This window comes from Symphalangus syndactylus, chromosome 13 (assembly GCF_028878055.3).
Source record: "Symphalangus syndactylus isolate Jambi chromosome 13, NHGRI_mSymSyn1-v2.1_pri, whole genome shotgun sequence".
Taxonomy (NCBI): Eukaryota; Metazoa; Chordata; class Mammalia; order Primates; family Hylobatidae; genus Symphalangus; species Symphalangus syndactylus.
Window position 1 is genome coordinate 127,418,540 of NC_072435.2, and position 19,999 is coordinate 127,438,538.

Sequence of the window (19,999 nt, forward strand, 5' to 3'; positions counted from 1 at the left end):
CTCTATCTGGTTCCAGAACTTTTTCATCATCCACTACCACTGAAGGACACCGGACACCCATCTCATCCCCCCAGCCCCTGGCAACCCCTGACCTTCTTTTATCTCCATATATTGGCCTCTAATGCAGCCATGCAACCTTTTGTGTCTGGATTTTTTTTTTTTTTTTTTTTTTTTTTTTTTTGAGACGGAGTCTCACTCTGTCGCCCAGGCTGGAGTGCAGTGGCGCGATCTCGGCTCACTGCAACCTCAGCCTCCCAAGTAGCTGGGACTACAGGTGACCGCCACCACGCCCAGCTAATTTTTTGTATTTTTTTTTAGTAGAGACGGGGTTTCACTGTGTTAGCCAAGATGGTCTTGATCTCCTGACCTCGTGATCCACCCACCTCGGCCTCCCAAAGTGCTGGGATTACAGGCGTGAGCCACTGTGCCCGGCCTTTTTTTTTTTTTTTTTTTTTAGAGATGGGGTCTCACTATGTGGCCCAGGCTTGTCTCAAACTCCTGGGCTCAAGTGATTCTCCTGACTCAGCCTCCTGAACAGCTGGGACTACAGGCATGCACTACCACACCTGGCTAATTTTTAGATTTTTTGTAGAAATGGGGTCTCACCATGTTGCCCAGGCTGGTCTCAAACTCCTGGGCTCAAGCGATTCTCTTCCTCTGGCCTCTGAAAGTGCTGGGAATACAGGCATGAACCACTGTGCCCGGCCCGGCTTCTTCCACTGAGCATAGCGTGTTCCAGGTTCACCCCGTGGTAGCATGGATCTGACCTGGATTTCTTCTCGTGGCTGAATAGTTTTGTCATCATGCAGCCTATAGCAGGCACTGGGTTGCCGCCCCTGTTGGCTGTGGTGAACAGTGCCGTGAAGGCTGGTGTACGAGCTCCTATGGGAACGCCTGTCTTCAGCTCTTTAGGGTGTACCCCGGGGTGGAATTGCAGGGCAGTGCTCACACACTGAGTGTTTAACTCGGCGAGGGGTCTGACTCCCACCTCGACGTCAGCTCTGAGGGCGGCAGTCTCGCTGATCGCAGCTGCGCCCCCAGAGAGCCTGTCTGCTGAGTGGCCTCGGTTTCATCCCTGGGATTCAGAAGGGCCGGTGGGATGTGGGGGGAGGCGGGCATCTGGGGTTTGAGGCCGTCCTCCTCCTTGTCTCCCACAGGTGTGCGAGAGTCTGTGTCTCCCACGGCACAGCCCGAGGAGCCTCCCCTGCTGCCGGAGCCCCCACACAACCGTTCCAGCGTCCCGTAAGCGCTGGGCCCACGGTCACCACCCACTGGGGTCTGTCTGTCCTCTTCCCCGTCCCAGGCAACATTTGCCCCAAATCGTGGCTCAGAGTCCTGGGAAATGCACAGCTGTGTGGCCGACTGAGCCCCCAGTGACATGTCTTTTCTTAAACCCCTTCTAATACCGGCCCTCCCCTGCCAGGGGCCCTGCACAGAAATGAGAACTTCAAACGAGGTTTCCTCTCCCCCTCGTCCCTGTCAGCCACGTGACAAGCAGCCCAGCTTGATGAACGTTTCATCAAGCCCATGGATTCCCAGCATCAGGAAGTCAGACAGGGCCCGCAAGTGTCTGGCCTGTGCCCCCAGTGGGAGGGACATTCACTGCCTGGGCTCACATCTGGTGCCAGGGCTGGGCCCAACTGGGACAGCCATCGGGGCTGCTCCATGAGGCATGACCCTCCCACAGCAACTGGATTCTGAGTGAAGTTGTCCTGAGAGCTGGTATTGCCAGAGGCTGGTAGAAGCTGTGACCTTGTGTCACCCACCCTCAGATGTCACAGGACTATACGTGTAACCCTACCAGTTAAAGCTGTGAAGGAGCCACACTCTGTGTTTCGAGTTATCTCTTGGTGGACATGCACCTTGTCCCTGATCTTGTGTCGTTATAGCCACGTCGCTGTGAACACGCTTCTTGTAGGACCGAATTCTAGTTCTGGGCTTGGGGTCCCGTGGCGTGGGTGTTTGGCACCCAGCCGGGCCCTGGGTGCTACACCAGTCTCCACCCCTGAGCTCCTGCCCTCCCCTCAGCTCCCTGGCGCTCTGTATGCTCAAAGTGTAGATCTTGGCCCCCGCCCGGTGAAGCGGTGGACAGGCACCCCCGTTTTAATTCGCCTTTCTCTTCAAGAGCAGACCCCCAGGCAACGATAGGGGCTCCCCACAAGGATGCCCGTCCCATGCTGCTCAGATCAGGGGCTCCCCCGAAGGATGCCCAGTCCCGCGCTGCTCAGGCCCCGCCTCCCAGCCCACCTGGCTCTCTCCCTGCAGGCCCAGGAAGGACGTGCCCCACAGATGCAGCACTCACTTTGACGCGGTGGCCCAGATCCGGGGTGAAGCTTTCTTCTTCAAAGGTACCCCCAGGGTTCCCGTGGCGGTTGGCAGAGGGGCATGGCCCACTCTGGGTGCAGACCCTCTCTGCAGCCCGGCCCTCCCCTCTGTGCCCCCAGGCAAGTACTTCTGGCGTCTGACTCGGGACCGGCACCTGGTGTCCCTGCAGCCGGCACAGATGCACCGCTTCTGGCGGGGCCTGCCGCTGCACCTGGACAGCGTGGACGCCGTGTACGAACGCACCAGCGACCACAAGATCGTCTTCTTTAAAGGTGGGTGGGCCTCGCCATCGCACTCCGGGCTTCCCGGGCCCTCTGTTCGCCTCACGGAGGGACGGAGGGGGTCCAGCCTGCGTCCCGCTGTGTGTAAGCCCTACGTCTGCCCACAGGCTGGTCAAGCACAGAGCAGCTGGTTTGATTGTGCACTCAGCAGATGCACTCTGAGCACCTACTGTATGCCCCGTCCTGAGGCAGCCGCTGCAGGCACACAGAGGGCAAAACGATGGAAAGCCCTGCCCTCGTTCTAGTCGGGCCACAGTCCACCCACAAGTCAGGAGGAGCTGATGCCAGTGCCGTTTGGTGTGGTCAGAAATGAAGGGCAGCCGGGCGCGGTGGCTCACGCCTGTAATCCCAGCACTTTGGGAGGCCGAGGCGGGCGGATCACGAGGTCAGGAGATCGAGACCACGGTGAAACCCCATCTCTACTAAAAATATAAAAAAAAATTAGCCAGGCGTGGTGGCGGGCGCCTGTAGTCCCAGCTACTCGGAGAGGCTGAGGCAAGAGAATGGTGTGAACCCGGGAGGCGGAGCTTGCAGTGAGCCGAGATCGCACCACTGCACTCCAGCCTGGGCGACAGAGCGAGACTCCATCTCAAAAAAAAAAAAAAAAAAAAAAAAAGAAATGAAGGGCAATGGGGAGAGGTCTCCTTAGGGAGATGCTGTACAGTGTTCCAGCCCAGTGAACGGCCGTGCGAGGTAGGAGCAGTCCTGCCGAGTCCCGAGAACATCAAAGACGGGACTGCAGCTGGAGCACCAGGGGCCTGGAGGAGGCTCGGGACAGAAGCGTGAGGGGCTGTGGCTGCTGGGGCCGGGCTACCTCTCCCCGGTTGGCCCCTGTGCCCACCGTTCCAGGAACCACCTCATGGCGGTGTTGCAGGAAGCATTCCTTTTGCCTCCAAGTCTCCATGAAGGGCAGGAAAAGGAGACAGTAGCAGGGGCAGGTGGGGGTGGCAGGGCTGCAGGACAGAGACTCCCATGCTGGGCTGAAACACCCGGAGTTTCCCTCACAGTCTGGAGGCCACAAGTCCGAAATCAAGGGGTAGGCAGAGTGGGTCCCTACTGGAGGCTGTCCCAGGCCTCTCCCACGTCCAGTGTCACCCTCAGCCACGTCCCTCCTGCCACCGCCTCTGTCTTCACCAGGCCGTCTCCTCCTCCATCTTTGAGTCTTCTCTTATAAGGAAGCCGGGCCTTGATTCAGGTCCCCTAATCCTATTTGTTTTTTGTTTTTTGTTTTTTGAGACAGAGTCTCACTCTGTTGCCCAGGCTAGAATGCAATGGTATGATCTCAGCTCACTGCAACCTTCACCTCCCGGGTTGCAATTCTCCTGCCTCAGCCTCCTGAGTAGCTGGGATTACAGGTGCCCGCCACCACTCCTGGCTAATTTTTGTATTTTTAGTGGAGACAGAGTTTCACCATGTTGGCCATGCTGGTCTCGAACTCCTGACTTCAGGTGATCCACCCGCCTTGGTGTCCCAAAGTGCTGAGATTAGAGATGTGAGCCACCGCGCCCGGCCTGCCTAATCCCATCTTAACCCATCTTAACTGACACACCTGTAAAGACCCTCTTTCCAAGTAAGGTCACATCCTGAGATTCTGGGTGGATGTGAGTTTAGGGGACATCATTCAATCCAACGCGGCAGCCACTCCCACAGTCCCAGACGGGACCCTGTTTCCTTGCTGAGGTAAAAGGTGTTCTGCGTGTCTGCCGGGGGAACGGCCTCCTGTCGCTCCATCACCTGCCCAGCCCTTAGCATTTGACTCAGTCACCCCCGTCACTTGGGAGCTCTCAGGTGGCTGTTCCCAGAGGCCTGATCCCTCTTGAAGGGACAGAGGCTGCAGCCACCTGGGAGGCTGAGGCAGGAGGACCGCTTGAGCCAGGAGGTCAAGGCTGCACTGCACCATGATCGTGCCCTGCACTCCAGCCTGGGCGACAGAGCAAGACCTTGACTAAAAAAAAAATGCCGGGCGCAGTGGCTCACGCCTGTAATCCTAGAACTTTGGGAGGCCGAGGCGGGCAGATTACAAGGTCAGGAGATGGAGACCATCCTGGCTAACATGGTGAAACCCCGTCTCTACTATAAAATACAAAAAATTTGCCGGGCGTGGTGGCGGGTGCCTGTAGTCCCAGCTACTCGGGAGGCTGAGGCAGGAGAATGGCGTGAACCCGGGAGGCGGAGCTTGCAGTGAGCCGAGACTGCGCCACTGGACTCCAGCCTGGGTGACAGAGCGAGACTCTGTCTCAAAAAAAAAAAAAAAAAAAAAAAAAACCCCAAAGACAGTACCTGGACTAAAAAAGAAAAAAAAATTTCTTGTAAACCTCATGACCCATTGCTCCTAACCTCCCCCAGGCGACCTTGCAGAAGGCCCCAGGGTGCCCTGTAGAGCCTCCCTGAGCAGGGTCCCGTCACGTGCAGCTCCCCTGCCTTGCACGCATTAGAAGTGTTCAGGCTGCTTCCCCCAGGTGGACCTGTCTGGCATCTCCTCCAGATCAGGTTTTGGTTTTGCACATCTGGCAGGAATGCCACCAAGGGTGTGTGTTCTGAGCCCCGAGCCGCCCTGCCTGGTGATGTTCACTGTGATCACTTGGATGAGGTGTCTGCAGGTTTTGCTACCATAAAGCCCCATTTCTGGGTGTGAGGGGTTGGTCACCTGCCAGGAGAGACTTGAGAACATGCGAGTCTCTTGCCACAGCCCGTCTCACCCCTGCTCCCCCTCTGTCCCCTGTGTCCCCTGCTCCTGCATGGTTTCCTACCAGGCGCATCTGTCCTGGTTCTTGCTCAGCCATAGCAGGGCAGGGCCCATCATCTCCTTAATCCCTCCCCTATTTACAGACATCGCAGCCCTTTCCAGTCTCCAGCAAAGAACTTTTTTTGGTCTTTTTATATTATTTTTATTTTTAATTTTATTTTATTGTATTTTTTTGAGACAGAGTCTCACTCTATCACCCAGGCTGCAGTGCAGTGGCATGATCTCGGCTCACTTTAGCCTCGACCTCCCAGGTTCAAGCAGTTCTCCTACCTTAGGCTCCTGAGTAGCTGAAACTACAGGCACTCACCACCGTGCCCGGCAAATTTTTTGTATTTTTGGTAGAGACAGGGTTTCACCATGTTGGTCAGGCTGGTCTCGAACTCCCGACCTCAGGTGATCCGCCCGCCTTGGCCTCCCAAAGTGCTGGGATTACAGGCGTGAGCCACCACTCCCAGCCCTGGTTTTTTGGTCGTTTTAAATTGTGGATGTGGTAAACACAATTTACTATTTTAGCCATTTTTAAGTCACAGCTCAGTGGCATGAAGCACATTCACGTTGCTGTGCAGCTGTCACCTGCGTCCACCGCCAGAAGATTTCCAGCTTCCCAAACGGAAACGCTGCCCCCGTGAAACACGGACGCCCCGCCCCTCCACTGGGCACCCCCCGTCCGCTTGCTGTCCCCATGGCTCTGAGTGCTCCAGGGACCCCATGTCAGTGGGACAGGCAGGATCTGCCCCTCTGTGTCTGGCTCGTGTCACTCAGCGGAAGGTCCTTGGGGCTCATGCACACGGTGGCACGTGGCAGGGTTTCCTCCCTGGCTGAGGCTGAGCGGCATTCCATGGCACGGACGGACTGCACCTCGTTCGCCTGCTCACTTGGGTTTCCTCTACTCTGGGCTCCTGTGAAGGACGCTGCTGTGAGCGTGAGTGTGCAAACATCTCTCCCAAACCCTGCTTTCAGTTCTTTTGGATTTACACCCAGAAGCGGGAATGCTGGATCATGTGGTAATTCTGTTTTGATGTTTTGGGGAGCCTACGTTCTGTCTCCCACAGCGGCTGCACAATTTCATACCTTCCACCGGCAGCGCCCGGCTCCGCTGTCCCCATATCCTCCCGACACGAGTGACTTTCTATGTTCTTGACAGTGGGGGCGAGGGAGTGTCTCATTGTTTTGAGGGCATTTCTCTAGTGACGTTGACCATCTTCAAGTGCTCAATGCCATCTATATTTCTTGGGAGAAAAGTGTATTTAATGCAGGGCGCGGTGGCTCACACATGTAATCCCAGCACTTTGGGAGGCCAAGGCGGGCGAATCACCTGAGGTCACGAGTTCAAGACCAGCCTGGCTAACATGGCGAAACCCCCTCTCTACTAAAAATACAAAATTAGCTGGGTGTGGTGGTGGGCATCTGTAGTCCCAGCTGCTCAGGGGGCTGAGGCAGGAGAATGGCTCAAACCCAGGAGGCGGAGGTTGCAGTGAGCCAAGATCACACCATTGCACTGCAGCCTGGGAGACAAGAGCAAGCCTGTCTCAAAGGAAAAAAAAAAAGACTCACACAGGCCTTGAGGGAGGTCCTTTCTCGTCTTTGACATGAAGATGTTCTAGCCCGTTGTGCAGAAAGAGTGGTCGGCCAGGCGCAGTGGCTCACTCCAGTGATCCCAGCACTTTGGGAGGCTGAGAAGGGAGGATTGTTTGAGCCCAGGAGTTTGAGACCAGCCTGGGCAATGTAACAAGATTATTTAAAAAAAAAAAAAAAAAATGGCCGGGCGCAGTGGCACACCTGTAATCCCAGCACTTTGGGAGGCCAAGGCAGGCGGATCACCTGAGGTCAAGAGTTCAACACCAGCCTGGCCAACATGGTGAAACCCCGTCTGTACTAAAAATACAAAAAATTAGCTGGGCATGGTGGTGTGTGCCTGTAATCCCAGCTACGAGGGAGGCTGAGGCATGAGAATCGCTTGAACCCGGGGGCGGAGGTTGCAGTGAACCGAGATCAAGTCACTGCACTCCAGCCTGGGTGACAGAGCGAGACTCCGTCTCAAAAATAATAATATAATAGAATGGCATGTCGTGGGCCGCGGTTTAGCCCGAGTCGTTTCCATCGGTAAAGGGGTGGCTGGCAGGGTCCACAGGCTGGATGGGACGGCCCGGGCCGGGCACAGTAGGTGCTCACTAAGTATCCATGTGGCTCCTGTGATGGGGGGTGATTGCACTGTGGCCGCTGTCCCATCAGGCCCAGGTGAGGGGCCAGGGCAAGGGTGGCCAACGCAGGGGAGAAGGAAAGGCTGGAGCCCCCTGCCCTTCGGGGTGGGGCCGAGCCCTGGCCCACGGCTGTTTCTCTCGCCCCCAGGAGACAGGTACTGGGTGTTCAAGGACAATAACGTAGAGGAAGGATACCCGCGCCCCGTCTCCGACTTCAGCCTCCCGCCTGGCGGCATCGACGCTGCCTTCTCCTGGGCCCACAATGACAGGACTTATTTCTTTAAGGACCAGCTGTACTGGCGCTACGATGACCACACGAGGCGCATGGACCCCGGCTACCCCGCCCAGAGCCCCCTGTGGAGGGGTGTCCCCAGCACGCTGGATGACGCCATGCGCTGGTCCGACGGTGAGTGCCGGCTGGGGGGACGGGCCGTGCGGCCTCGGTTTCCCCACCAGGAGAGGGGCATCACGACAGGGCAGCCAAGAGGTTCCCTGAAAGGAGGACAGCCTCGGTCAGTGTGGGCTCAGAGGGTCCCAGCCCCTCGCCTTGAGCTGCCGACCCTGCAGGCATCCCCGAGTCACTCCCCGAAGGCCTGGCCCATGAGCTGCACTTGTTCTCCCCGCCCTCAGCACTCCCTCGCCCCTGCTGCTCTCCCAGCCACACTCCTGCCCCAGGGCCTTGGCACTTGCCATGCCTCGTCTGAGCACACTTTCCTGAGATGTCCACACAGCCCCTCCCTCGCCGGCCCCAGCCCTGCCAAACTCCCTCCTGGGCATCACCCCTGTGTTCCGTGCCGCGTCCCACAGTGTAGAAGAAACCTCCCCACAGGGTCAGCTCCAGGGACGGCAGCATCCTCTGTTTTGTTTTCAACGCTGCATCCCCTCACCTGCAACAGCCCTGCTCAGAGTGGGCCCTCAATAAATACCCAGTAAGGGAAAGAGACTCAGGGTCTGCGGGTCCATCCCCTGCCCCCACAGGCTCCTCTGGAGCTTCCCAGGCCTGTGACCCTGCCTGCAGAGCCGCCTGCAGCTGAGCAGATACTGACCCCGTCTCAGATATTATCTGGGCGCCCCCTGCCATCTAGCACGAGCCGCCCCCGACCAGCCGTCTGGCCTGATCCCCCACTGCAGTCTAGCACAAGCCACCTGCTGTCTGGCCTGACCCGAGTCCCTCCCGCTGCAGCCCTCCCTGAGCCCAGCGCTCCCTCCTCTTCTCAGGTGCCTCCTACTTCTTCCGTGGCCAGGAGTACTGGAAAGTGCTGGATGGCGAGCTGGAGGCGGCACCCGGGTACCCGCAGTCCACGGCCCGGGACTGGCTAGTGTGTGGAGACTCACAGGCCGACGGATCTGTGGCTGCGGGCATGGACGGGGTGGAGGGGCCCCGCGCCCCTCCGGGACAGCATGACCAGAGCCGCTCGGAGGACGGTTACGAGGTCTGCTCTTGCACCTCTGCGGCATCCTCTCACCCGGGGGCCCCAGGCCCACTGGTGGCTGTCACCACGCTGCTGCTGCTGCTGCTGCCACTGTCACCAGGTGCCCTGTGGACAGCGGCCCAGGCCCTGACGCTGTGACGCACAGCGCGAGCCCATGAGAGGACAGAAGCTTGGGGACAGCCTGGCCATAGAGGGCAAGGACTGCGCCGAGTCCCTGGGGGAGGTGCTGGCGCGGGACGAGGATGGGCCACCCTGGCGCCGGAAGGTCAGCAGAGGGCGCTGCCCGCCAGGGCTGGGCAGACTCAGGCGGCCGGGACGGAGCTGTCCACTAGTGAGGGACTGCGTTGACTGACGAGCCAAGGGGTGGCTGCTCCAGAGGGGTGCCCGGTCAGGCCGCACCGCCACCAGCCTCCCCCGGCCCTGGAGGGAGCATCCCGGGCTGGGGGCCCGCCCCTCTCCGTGCCGACGCCGCCAACCCCACCCACACTGCTGCCTGGTGCTCCCGCCGGCCCACAGGGCCTCCGTCCCCAGGTCCCCAGTGGGGCAACCCTCCCCACAGACGAGCCCCCCACACAGTGCCGTGGCACGTCCCCCTGTGACGCGTTCCAGACCACCACGCTGTGCCGCGGCACGTCCCCTCCGTGACGCGTTCCGGACCAACATGACCTCTCCCTGCTTTGTAGCGGCTCGGCTGGGCTCCCTGGTGCTCCAGGGCCATGGGAGTGGGCGCCCTCGGGCCTCAAGGGGCTTGACCCTGACTAGGGGCCCACACACCTGCACTTCAGGTGGGGGCTTCCCAGGAGGTCTGGGCAGTCGCATCCCCCCTTGTTCATCAGCCCTTGCCGCGCTGTCTCTTCCAGTCCTCATGCCCCGAGGGGTCCCCAAGCCCCTCTCACAGATGGGAGTTGAGGCCCAGTGGGGGATGAGCCTGGGTGCTACAGGCAGGGGCATCACGGGTGGGCAGGGCGCCAGCTGGCCCGGCGAGATTCTCAGTGTGGGAGGTGCCCGAGGAAAGGCACTGAGCTGTTGGGTGAGCCACTTGGGACGCTGTCTGCCCAGCAGCACTAGACCATGATGCCCGGCTGAGCACCGGGACCTGGGTGTGCCCGAGAGAGAGGGCAGGTGCTCCCTGCGTGGGGCTGATTCTAGCTCCGGCCACTCTGTCACTTGCTCCCTTTGCTTCCAGCCTCCGGATCCACAGCGGGGTCCCTCACCCTGCCCCCACTCTGTCCTGCGGGACCCTCCTGTTCAGAGGGTGCAGCCGATGCCACTCTGCAGGGCCCAGTCCTCCCGCCGGTGCACAGTCCTCTGGCCTCTGCGGCACAGACGCACCCCAGGCCACAGATTCAGGGCCTCGGGCTCTGGCTCACCAGCATCCACCTCTGGCTGGGAAGGGCCTGGGTGCCCCCTCAAACGTGGCCCAGTGAGGATGAGGAGGTGGCCGTTGGACTGTGGGGAATTCACTCCCACATAGCAGGAAGTTCCTGACCACAGGCCCAGAATAGGGAGCGGCTGGGCCGTCCAGGGTGCAGGTGAGGCTTCCTGGCACCCAGGAGCCAAAGCCCACAGCCCCCTTGTCCCATCCCAGGGATGGCGCCCATCCCAGGACGAGGCTGCCAGGGCCAGGCAGGCAGGCCCCAGGCCAGGCCTCATGGAGCTGGGCCACCTCCCCATGGAGAGAGGCCACATCCTCATGGAGCCCAGCCACGTTGTCTGTCCCACCTGTTCACCATCTGCTCCCTGGAGCAGGAAGAGTCTCCGCCTGTCAGACCAGTCTGTGGAAAGACTGACCTCCCTCCTGTCCAGCTCTGCCCTGCACCAAGCGGTGTTTCCTCATCACGCTTTGTTGCCCAGCAGCCTGTGGGGTGAAGCCCCCCGTGCAGCTGGCCCAGCCCCATGGTCCCCACATCCTGGGTCATGCCCCAGAGCAAAGCCGGCTGTGGGTCTTGTCTGCTGGGTCGGTCTCGCATTGGCGGGGCTCCCTGCAGTTTGAGAGTCCAAACGCTCCGTCGTAAGCCTCTTCTGCCAGTTCTGTCTCTGGTGAAGAGGTGAGCCATAGGCGGGGTGGGGGTGCTGCTCTGAACTTGCCCCTCCACGCTGCAGCCCACCTCCCTCTGGCAGTGGGTGGGAGTGCCCGGTCCCGGGGCAGGGCCTGGGAGCCCCGCCAGCCCATGACGCATTTCACGAGCCCCCACCTTTCAATACGCACATGCAGCTGAGGCTACCCTGACCCCACATTCAAAGTCGGAAATCCCCAAAACCCAAGACCTTTTGAGCACTGATGGGCTCGGGGTGCACACGGAACACCAGGGGTTTCACTTTTTTTTTTTTTTTTTTTTTTTTTTTTTTTTTTTTTTTGAGACAGAGCCTGTTGCCCAGGCTGGTGTGCAGTGGCGAGATCTCGGCTCACTGCAACCTCCACCACCCAGGTTCAGGTGATTCTCCTGCCTCAGCCTCCCGAGTAGCTGGGATTACAGGCAGGCACCACCATGCCTGGCTAATTTTTGTATTTTTAGTAAAGAGGGTTTCACCACGTTGGTCAGGCCGGTCTCGAACTCCTGACCTCAGGTGATTCACCCACCTTGGCATCCCAAAGTGCTGGGATTACAGGCATGAGCCAACACACCTGGCCAAGTGGCAGTACTTGAAAAAAGAAAAGCAGAAAAAAATGCTCAACCTGTAAGTGTAATGCAAATACAGTGTCCAAACTCCAAACAATCTCAGCTCCAACACACTTTTCTGGTCCTGCGCATCTCGGATGAGGAACACACGGACAGGACGTGTTGTTTTGTGGAAAGGGTCTCATGTTCATAGAAAGCTGCACCCGCAGCATGAGAGTCCTCTGCATCCTTTGGGAGGCGCTGACCACCCTGGGCTTGCTTCTGTGTCTCCTGGAACCCAGGTGTCCTCCCAAGGTCAGAGTTGGGAAAGACACACAGCCAGTGGATCTCAGATCAGAGGATGCTGCAGGGACGGACCTCACCCAGGGCGGCCTTCCCCGACCCCTGTGACCTCGGCACCCATGAGAGCTGCCGGCCCGTCCGCCTGCACCTTCCTCGTGATGGGACCTCGGTTGTGTGTCTTCAGCAGGCAGTTTTCCATCTTCGCCTGAGTCACCATCTAAGCACCTGGAGACTTCACGTGACGTTCTGGATTTTCAGAGTCACTGTTTATACCTCAGGCTGTGCTGGCCCAACTTGAAGCTGTGCCCCCCGGCCCAGGATGCAGGGCATCGCCAGCCTGCAGCCACAGTCAAAAACCCTCAGAAGGAGGTCCGAGGACCCATACCACCCCAGTGAGGGGCAAGGACCTCTTCCCTTCTTCCCTCCACCCCGGGGAGGTCAGCCTGGGGGTCCAGGGTCTCTCTGAGCCACACGGCCGGGCCCAGGCACTGGCTGCCCTTAGTGTGACCCAGCCTTTTGACCAAACACAAACAGCCCCATGGGTGCTATACAACACTTCTGCATGGGAGACCTCCGAGGCCAGAACACACCCTCTCCAGCTCCCATGATACAGGGAGGGAAACTGAGGCACGGTGTCTTAGCTTGCCATGACAGGCTACTATAGACTGTGTGGCTTCCACATGGGTGACCTCCAAGGCCAGGACACACCCTCTCCAGCTGCCATGTTACAGGGAGGGAAACTGAGACACGGTGTCTTGGCTCAGCTTGCCGTGACAGGCTGCTGTAGACTGTGCGGCTTCCACACAGGCATTTGCTTTCCCACCACTCTGCAGGAGTCGGAGGTCAGGATGCTGGCAGGGTCAGGTTCTTAGAGGCCCGCTTCCTGGTTCAAAGCCAGCACCTTCTCACTGTGTCCTCACAAGCCCAAGAGAGAAAGTGCTGGTCCCTTCACCCCCTACCAGGGCACCAATCTCATTGTGGGGGCCCTGCCCTCACGACCTCATCTAACCCAAATCACCTGCCAAAGGCCCCCTCCTAACACCATCACACTAGCGGTCATGGTTTCAAAATGTGACTTTGGTGGCCGGGCACGGTGGCTTATGCCTGTAATCCCAGTACTTTGGGAGGCCAAAGTGAGAGGATCGCTTGAGCCCAGGAGTTCAAGACCAGCCTGGGCAACACAGCAAGACCCCATCTCTACAAGAAAAAAACACCCGCACACACACCACACACACACAAAGATGTCTTTGAGGGGACACAGTGCTGGGTACTCTGGGAAGGTACTGAGTACTCTGGAAGAGTGCTCTGGGGAGGTGCTGGGTACTCTGAGGTGCTCCTGGGTGCTCCGCCCAGTGCTGGGTACTCTGGGAAGGTACTGGGTACTCTGGAAGAGTGCTCTGGGGAGGTGCTGGGTACTGTGGGGTGGTGCTAGGTGCTCTGGGGCTGTGCTGGGTGCTCTAGGGAGGTGCTGGATGCTCTGGGAAGGCCCTGGGTGCTTCAGGAACGTGCTGGGTACTCTGGAGAGTCTGAGGAGATGCTGGGGTGTCAGGGATTTCTGTGTTTACTCTGTGGGCTCAGGGGAGCCACGGTAGGGTTTTGGGCAGAGTGGGGCCTGATGAGACGGAGCTTTCTGCAGGTCCATCTGGCTGCCATCCTGAGAATGGGTGGACGCGGGGCCAGTGAGGGTGCAGGTCTAGGATTTTCCAGGGAGAGACAGTGGCTTGGATGAGGGCTGTGAGGGAGACACATCTTGGTTGTATTTGGAGATTTGTGAGGACTGTGGCAGAACGATGAGACCTCCCCTGAGCATGGGAGGGCTGCGTCTGCTGTTTTTGCCTGCGGGAGGGCGGTTCGACGGTGACGGCCTGGTGATTCCCACGTGGGAGTCAGAGGTGTGCCGAAGGGATTTTCCACAACGGGTGTGAGATGGCTGGTCCTGCAGGGCTTTCTTAGACTTAACGTGATGCTCCTGGTGCAGAGGGCAGATCCGTGTCCCCCGCTGGACACTGGCAGGCCTGACACTTCGGTGGGTCCTTGAGGGCTTCCAGGGGAGGCAGACATAGCCTCCACCCAGTCCTCTGAAACGGGGAGAGAGTGTATGTTATTTTTGTTTAGTTTGTTTTGTTTTGTTTCAGATGGAGTCTGGATCTGTTGCCTAGGCTGGGGTGCAGTGGTGCGATCTCAGCTCACGGCAACCTCCGCCTCCCGGATTCAAGCGATTCTCCTGCCTCAGCCTCCCAAGTAGCTGGGATTACAGCTGCGCACCACCAGACCTGGCTAATTTTTGTATTTTCAGTAGAGACAGGGTTTCACCATGTTGGTCAGGCTATTCTCGAACTCCTGACCTCGTGATCCGCCCGCATCAGCCTCCCAAAGTGCTGGGATTACAGGCTTGAGCCACTGCACCCGGCTGAGAGTCTATGTTTTTTAAAAGATGTGGTTGAAGTCTTTTCTGACATGCCCAGGCTTTGAGAATTTCTTTGGCCATCTAAAGGCTGTAAGAGCTTTGTTCTGGGTGTTCACAACCAGTTGTATAACAGAAGACTCCCTGTGTGTAAAGTAATGAATCATTGATTATGTGACTTGTCCTGCATTCTGTTAAATACTAAAGAATAGGCTGGGCACAGTGGCTCACGCCTGTAATCTCAGCACTTTGGGAGGTTGAGGTAGGTGGATCACTTGAGGTCAGGAGTTTGAGACCAGCCTGGCCAACATGGTGAAACCCTGTTTCTACTAAAAATACAAAAATTAGCCTGGCGTGGTGGCGCATGCCTGTAATTCCAGCTACTCAGGAGGCTGAGGCAGGAGAATTGCTTGAACCTAGGCGGAGGTTGCAGTGAGCTGAGATCATACCACTGCACTCCAGCCTGGGCCACGGTGAGATTCCATCTCAAAAAAAAATAAATAAATAAAATAAAAAATAAATTAGCCAGGCATGCTGGTGAGCACCTGTAATCCCAGCTACTCAGGAGGCTGAGGCAGGAGAATCGCTTGAACCTGGGAGGCGGAGGTTGCAGTAAGCCGAGATCGCACCACTGCACTCCAGCCTGGGCAACAAGAGTGAAACTCCATCTCAAAAAAAACAAAACAAAACAAATGCAAGTTAGCTGGATGTGGTGGGCACCTGTAATCCCAGCTACTCAGGAAGCTGAGGCAGGGGAATCGCTTGAGCCCAGGAAGTGGAGGTTGCAGTGAGCTGAGATTGTGCTACTGTTCTCCAGCCAGAGTGTCAGCAAGAAACTCTGTCTCAAACAAAAGAATGAAACGTAGGCCAGGCGCAGTGTCTCACACCTGTAATCCCAGCGCTTTGGGAGGCCGAGGTGGGTGGATCACGAGGTCAGGAGATGGAGACCATCCTGGCTAACATGGTGAAACCCCGTCTCTACTAAAAGTACAAACACAAAATTAGCTGGGCGTGGTGGCGGGCCTCTGTAGTCCCAGCTACACAGGAGGCTGAGGCAGGAGAATGGCGTGAATCCAGGAGGCGGAGCTTGCAGTGAGCCGAGATCACGCCACTGCACTCCAGCCTGGGCAACAGAGCAAGACTCCAAAAAAAAAAAAAAAAGAAAGAAATCACTCCTTTAAAAAGAAAGAGAAAAAGAAAGAAAAGAGAAGAAAAGAAAAGAAAGAGAAAACAAAAGAAAAGAAGGAAAGAAAGATCAAAACTAATCCAATGGGTCTCAGCCAAGCTGGGTCCTGGGGCCACAGGAGGATCCCTGCCACCTGTTGTGTGAATCAATCAACCTTCCCTGGAACACAGCCAAGCCCATTTGTTTAAACAATAATACACTAAACAAGGCAGCCGAGCGGTGGGCTGGCCCCTGGGAGAGGTGACACAGCAGCTTTTAGTTATCACAACACTCGTTTCCCAAGCACAAAGAGAAACCAAAGGACGCACAGAGGAAGGGTGGTCTCCCGGCTGGGGAGGACCTGGGATGTGAGGGAAGAGGGAGGGAGGGAGCAGGGACGCATGAGCCGGGCTCTGGGGCTTCTGCACCCCTCGGGGCAGGCTGAGGCCGGCCTCGCCCGGGGTTGCATCACCCAGGACGCCCTGGGGATCTCCAGGCCACCGTGGCAGCCGAGCCCCTGATGCAATCCACAGCTGTCTTGCGGCATGACCTGCCCCGGTCAGCCTGGACTCTGCCCTGCCTGGGGGCCCAGCCCTGACTGCAGCCTCCGGCGATCCCTCCCTTCCCAGGGTCTGTTTAGAGGCGCTTGGAGCATCAGGCCCATTTCTACCATGAACTCGCGGTGTGGTGCCCAGCGAGTGTCTCTGATCTGTAAACTGGGTGTGGTGGCATCTACCCTGTCTGTGGGGTTGCAGGAGCAAGCCACACACATGTGGGGAGCCACGCCTGGCACACAGTGGATGCAACAGGGGAGTTGCTTGTTCTGACCGTATTTCACCATGTCTCTGATGCGTATCTTCTCACATGAAATCAGGATGTGTCTTAAACTTGACAGAGAGTAGAAGTTCAACTAGCAACATTGTGTGCTTCCTAGTGGCACATACATGAATGGTGGAGGCTCACGTCTCTCATCCCAGCACTTTGGGAGGCCAAGGCTTGAGGATCACTTGAGCCCAGGAGTTCAAGACCAGCCTGGGCAACATGGTGAGACCCTGTCCCTAAAAAAATTTAAATTAGCCAGGAGTGGTGGTGTGCACCTGTAGTCCCAACTACTCCGGAGGCTGAGGCAGGAGGATCACTTGAGCATGGAGGTTGAGGCTGCAGTGAGCTGTGATCCAGCCTGCAACAGAGCAAGACCCTGCCTCTAAAAACCCAAGTTAATGATGGGTGTGTTGTGGACCGCACCCAGGTTGGAAGGAAAGCAGAAGTATTGCTACGAAGCTCAGCTGCACAACGTGTCACAGAACCCATCCAGGCAGGGGCTGGAAAGTGCTTTGTGAACCAGAACTGGCAATGATGCTTGGGTGGGCTGGGCCCTGCACTCCCATCTCCCACCCGGTTAGGTGCCCCAAAACAGGTCTGGGGTGTGCCAGGGGCTCTGTATCCCCTCATCCAAGGCTGCCAGGGGACCGGGTTTTCCTGCCATCTCGGGCTGTGAGGAGCCATCGGACAGTCGGAGGGAGAAGACAGCAAGTGAGGAAGTCACCTCTGGTGTAACTGACATGAGACTTAGATAGTTGGGGTCAAGGTGGATGCAGGGGCACTTTAGATGGGTGGTCAGTGAGGGCTTCCTGGAGGAGGTGGCATTTGAGCTGGGACTTGCATGATGCGGCAAGCACTTGGGCAGAGGGAACAGCTAGTGCAAGGCCTCGGGCTGGGGAAACAAAGAGAGGCCAAAGTTCAGGGTCCACAGCTCTGGTAGACAGAGCAAAGATTCAAACTCAGGCCACAGGTCCCCAGGGTCAGGGCACACCCCCTGCACGTTACCAAGTTATCGACAGGAGGATGGCGGGGAGGGGAGGCCAGCGTGACAGTGGACAGGGGGCACTCTGGAGGTAGAGGCTGGGCTCGCTCTGCTGCCCAGGCTGGAGTGCAGTGGCAGCATCATAGCTCACTGCAGCCTCGACCTCCTGGGCTCAAGCACTCCTCCTGCCTTGGCCTCCTGAGTAGCTGAGACTGCACAGGCCTGTGCCACTGCACCTGGCTAATTTTTTATTTTTATTTTGGTAGAGATGGGATCTCCCTCTGTTGCCCAGGCTGGTCTTAAACCCCAGGGCTCAAACGTTCTTCCTGCCTCAACCTCCCAAAGTGCTAGGATGACAGGCGTGAGCCACCACGACCAGCTAAGACTATATTTTTTAGAACAGCTTTGGTTTCACGGCAAAATTGAGCAGAAGGTAGAGGGAGTTCCGTGTGTCTCCTGCACACACAGCCCCCCGCCGTCAGCTGGCCACCCACGGTAGCCCTGCTCTGACAGTCATTATCACCCAGAGTCCGCAGTTCACGCTGGGACTCACTCTTGGCGCTGTACATGCTGTGGGTTTGGGCAAATGTGAGAGGACACGGATCACCATGGTGCCATCACATGGGGCAGTTTCACTGCCCCCAGATCCCCCATTCACCCCTCTATTCATCCCCACCCGCTGGCAACCACTACTCTTTTCCTGCCTCCAGGATTTGGCCTCTCCCAGCTTGTCCGACAGTTGGAATCATCGTCTGTGGCCTTTGCAGGCAGCTTCTTTCACTTAGTGACATGCATTGTCGTTTCTTCTGTCTTCAGAGTTTGGAAGCTCTTTTCTTTTTGGTATTCAATAGCGTCCCACTGTCTGGATGCACCCCGCTGACCCACCCACTCACCAACTGCAGGGCATCCTGGTTGCCGCCAGGTTTGGGGGATGATGAATAGGGCTGCCACAAACCCAGCTGTCTTTGCTGACTCAGCAGTCGTGCCTGGGGAGGGAGGGGTGAAGGGTGGAGGGAGGGGTGAAAGGGGAGGGAGGGTGAAGGGTGGAGGGAGGGGTGAAGGGGGACGGAGGGGTGAAGTGGGGAGGGAAGGGTGAAAGGGGAGGGAGGGTGAAGCGAGGAGGAAGGAGTGAAGGGGCTGGGCCTCCCCAGCTGACCCCAGACCTCTAGGCTGGAGCAGGGGAGTTTTTACCCACGAGCCTGCAGGGGCGGGTTTGTTGCTCAAAAGCATAAATGCACAGAACTGCCTTTGCCTGGGGCTGGAGGGATTTCGCAAGCTCTCCTCGTCTCTGAAGGCACTTGGGTGTGAGACCCCAGGCCTGGAGGCTGTCTAGGGGCCTGGGAGGCGAAGGGGTTCCAAAGGCCCCACCCTCACCCCCGTGTTCCTATAGGTCCAGAGGTTGCCTGGGCGAGGGACTCAGGAGTGAGGTCGGCTGCACCTGGTTCCTAGGGGTCACCAGAGTGGCTGGCATCTGAGGAGGGGACACGTGGGCCGAAAGCGTAGAGGGGAACACAGGACCGCGCAGGGCCTGCTGCTCTGTGGCCGAGTGACCCCCTGCCAGGGCTGGCGTCTTAGGTGGGTCGATTCAGCGCCTGCGCCAAAGCTTCTAACCTGTCAGCAAGGTCAAGACGGTCCACTCAGAGCATCTGAGATGAGTGCTTTGTGCATTTGGAAAACAGTATTTCCACAGCAGCTGTCCAGGACAGATGTCTTTTTTATTTCACAGGGTCATAAAGATGCCATGTCCCCCTCTGTTGCCGCAGGTGAAATAGGGGCAGGGACAATCCAGGGACATCTTTCCTGGCATGCACGAACCAGAAATAACACTAGTGTGTCTGAGAAGAAACGGTGAAGACATCCACCCGGGCTGTCGGGCAGCCCCGGTGAGGAGTCGAGTGCCCTTACCGCTGCGAATGAGCTGTCCTCCACCCCACGTCGGAGACCTCAGCACCCCTGCATCTGGCCTGTCATCTGCATGCCTTTGACAGCACCCCCAGCATGTTCCTGGGCCTCACAGCTATTGGCGGAGCGTCTACTCTGTTCCAGGCACAGGGCACAGTAGCAACCTTGACCCCGGGGGTGGCTCCTCCTCCATCCCGGCTTCCTTCTGGAACATGAGCAGGCAATTCACACAAGAAGCCTGTCATCCCAGCACGTTGAGAGGTGGAAGCGGGAGGATGGCTTGAGTCTTGGGAGTTCAAGGCTGCAGTGAGCTGTGATTGCGCCACTGCACTCCATCCTGGGTGACAGAGCGAAACCCTGTCTCAAAAAACAAAAAAAAAAAAAAAAAAAAGAAAGAAAGACAACAGAATATTAAAATGAATATGTAAATGGAGGAAAATCTGTTTTTTTTTTTTTTCCTGGAGGAAAGACAATGGAACCCGTGTGGATAAGAAAGAATTTCTGTCTGTCAGTTGCCTCAGCCTGCAACGTGATGTAAAACAGCTCGAAGACAATGAAAGGCCAGAATCTGACAGCCCTGGAGTACCTGCTCTGATTTAAAATGCATAGTTTTCCTGTGAAACATAGGCGTTTTTTTCTATATTATGGTGCTATTTTTATAAAGCTTAAAAACGAGCAGGCCGGGCGCGGTGGCTCACGCCTGTAATCCCAGCACTTTGGGAGGCTGAGGCGGGTGGATCACGAGGTCAGGAGATGGAGACCATCCTGGCTAACACGGTGAAACCCCGTATTAGCCGGGCGTGGTGGCGGGCGCCTGTAGTCCCAGCTACTCGGG

General features: G+C 57.6%; 1 protein-coding gene across 3 annotated transcripts in view; it reads left to right on the plus strand.

Moving 5' to 3' along the window:
* MMP17 (matrix metallopeptidase 17) overlaps positions 1-9,668 on the plus strand; it is a 28,307-nt gene extending 18,639 nt beyond the window's left edge. For 2 of the 3 annotated variants that reach the window (XM_063614797.1, XM_055237826.2), the window contains exons 6-9: positions 1,158-1,242; positions 2,266-2,348; positions 2,445-2,597; positions 7,702-8,763. In XM_063614797.1, coding sequence (XP_063470867.1) covers positions 1,158-1,242; positions 2,266-2,348; positions 2,445-2,597; positions 7,702-8,486 — 1,106 coding nt within the window. In that variant the 3' untranslated portion in view covers positions 8,487-8,763. The other variant, XM_055237827.2, reaches the window with a different exon arrangement.
* The last annotated feature ends 10,331 nt before the right edge of the window (positions 9,669-19,999 follow it).